This window comes from Lepidothrix coronata, unplaced genomic scaffold, assembly GCF_001604755.1.
Source record: "Lepidothrix coronata isolate B3197 unplaced genomic scaffold, Lepidothrix_coronata-1.0 Scaffold514, whole genome shotgun sequence".
NCBI classification, from domain to species: Eukaryota; Metazoa; Chordata; class Aves; order Passeriformes; family Pipridae; genus Lepidothrix; species Lepidothrix coronata.
This window is the reverse complement of record NW_016690694.1, coordinates 11764-13137: the sequence shown is the minus strand read 5'-3', so window position 1 is coordinate 13137 and position 1374 is coordinate 11764. Positions and strand designations below refer to the sequence as shown.

The 1374-nt window shown below is 61.6% G+C and overlaps 1 protein-coding gene across 1 annotated transcript in view; it reads left to right on the top strand.

Annotated features, from left to right (window-relative positions):
- The window catches only part of LOC108510166 (basic proline-rich protein-like), a 2200-nt gene extending 1301 nt beyond the window's left edge, over nt 1-899 (top strand). The window contains exons 3-4 of the mRNA XM_017839851.1: nt 60-205; nt 295-899. Coding sequence (XP_017695340.1) covers nt 60-205; nt 295-615 — 467 coding nt within the window. The 3' untranslated portion in view covers nt 616-899. The remainder of the gene's footprint in view (nt 1-59; nt 206-294) is intronic.
- Nucleotides 900-1374: the final 475 nt, after the last annotated feature.

The window sequence follows — 1374 nt, the reverse complement described above, 5'->3', positions numbered from 1 at the left end:
TCACCCCCCATCACCCCCCAAACTCCCCCAGCCCCCTGTCTCACCCCGTCCCCCCACAGCCACCACTGCTGCCCCCCCCCAGGCCGCCCCCCTCTCGCCCCCCGGGCCCCCTGACCCACCTCCGAGGCTACCTGGGCCAGGTGGGCTCGGCGGCCGAGAACCTCCTGGAGCGCCTCAGCCTCCCCGCGGCCCAGCAGCGGATCCGGTAAGGACCCCCCCTCCAAAAAAGGCCCAAACCCCCCTCCCCGGGGCCACCCCAAAAGCCTCAATGTCTCCCCCCCCGTGCACCCCCAGGGTCGCATACGAACAGGGCTCGGCGGCCGTGGTCACCTACACCGGGATCCTCACGGACCAGCTCTACCACTGGTGGCAGGGGGACCACTGACCCCCCTCAAAATTGGGGGTGTGGGGGGGACACCCCCCCGTGTGTTTGTGTCCCCCCCGGCGTGTGTCCCCTCCTCAATAAAGGCACCAGCCCTGGGGGTCTCAGGGGTCTTCACGGGGTGTCTGTGGGGGGCTTTGGAAGGCTCGGGGGGGCCATCGGAGGGGCCTGGGGGGCTCGGGGGGGCCTTTGGGGTCCCTATAGTGGCTCTGAGGGAGCAGAGGGGACTTTAGGGGAGCTCGGGAGGGGTCTTGGAGTGTCTGTGGATATCAGATCTCAGGGTCTCTGAGGTACCCCAAATCCCACTGCTTTACTCCAAAATCCTGCTGGCTTACCCTAAAATCCTGGGTTTACGGCAAATCCTGCTGCTTTGCTCCAGAGTCCTGCTGTTTTGCCTCAAATTCCACTGTTTTGCCCCAAATCCCAGTTTTACCCTCCTTTTCCATTACTTTAAGGATTAAATTGAGGCAAAAATGCCTCTTGGATAGCATTTTAAGGCTATAAATCAAAGGGGGAAAATGGGAGGACCCTGAGGCGAACGGGGCAGGAACCGTGAGGGGGGAAAAGGGCGGGAAACGTGAGGGGGGAAAAGGGTGGGAAACGTGAGGGGAAAAGGGCGGGAAACGTGAGGGGGGAAAAGGGCGGGAAACGTGAGGGGAAAAGGGCGGGAAACGTGAGGGGGGAAAAGGGCGGGAAACGTGAGGGGGGAAAAGGGCGGGAAATGTGAGGGGGAAAAAGGGCAGGAACTGTGAGGGGAAAAGGGCGGGAAATGTGAGGGGAAAAGGGCAGGAGATGTGAGGGGAAAAGGGAGGGAAATGTGAGGGGAAAAGGGCAGGAACTGTGAGGGGAAAAGGGCAGGAACTGTGAGGGGAAAAGGGCAGGAGATGTGAGGGGAAAAGGGCAGGAACTGTGAGGGGAAAAGGGCAGGAGATGTGAGGGGAAAAGGGCAGGAACTGTGAGGGGAAAAGGGCAGGAGATGTGAGGGGACCTGG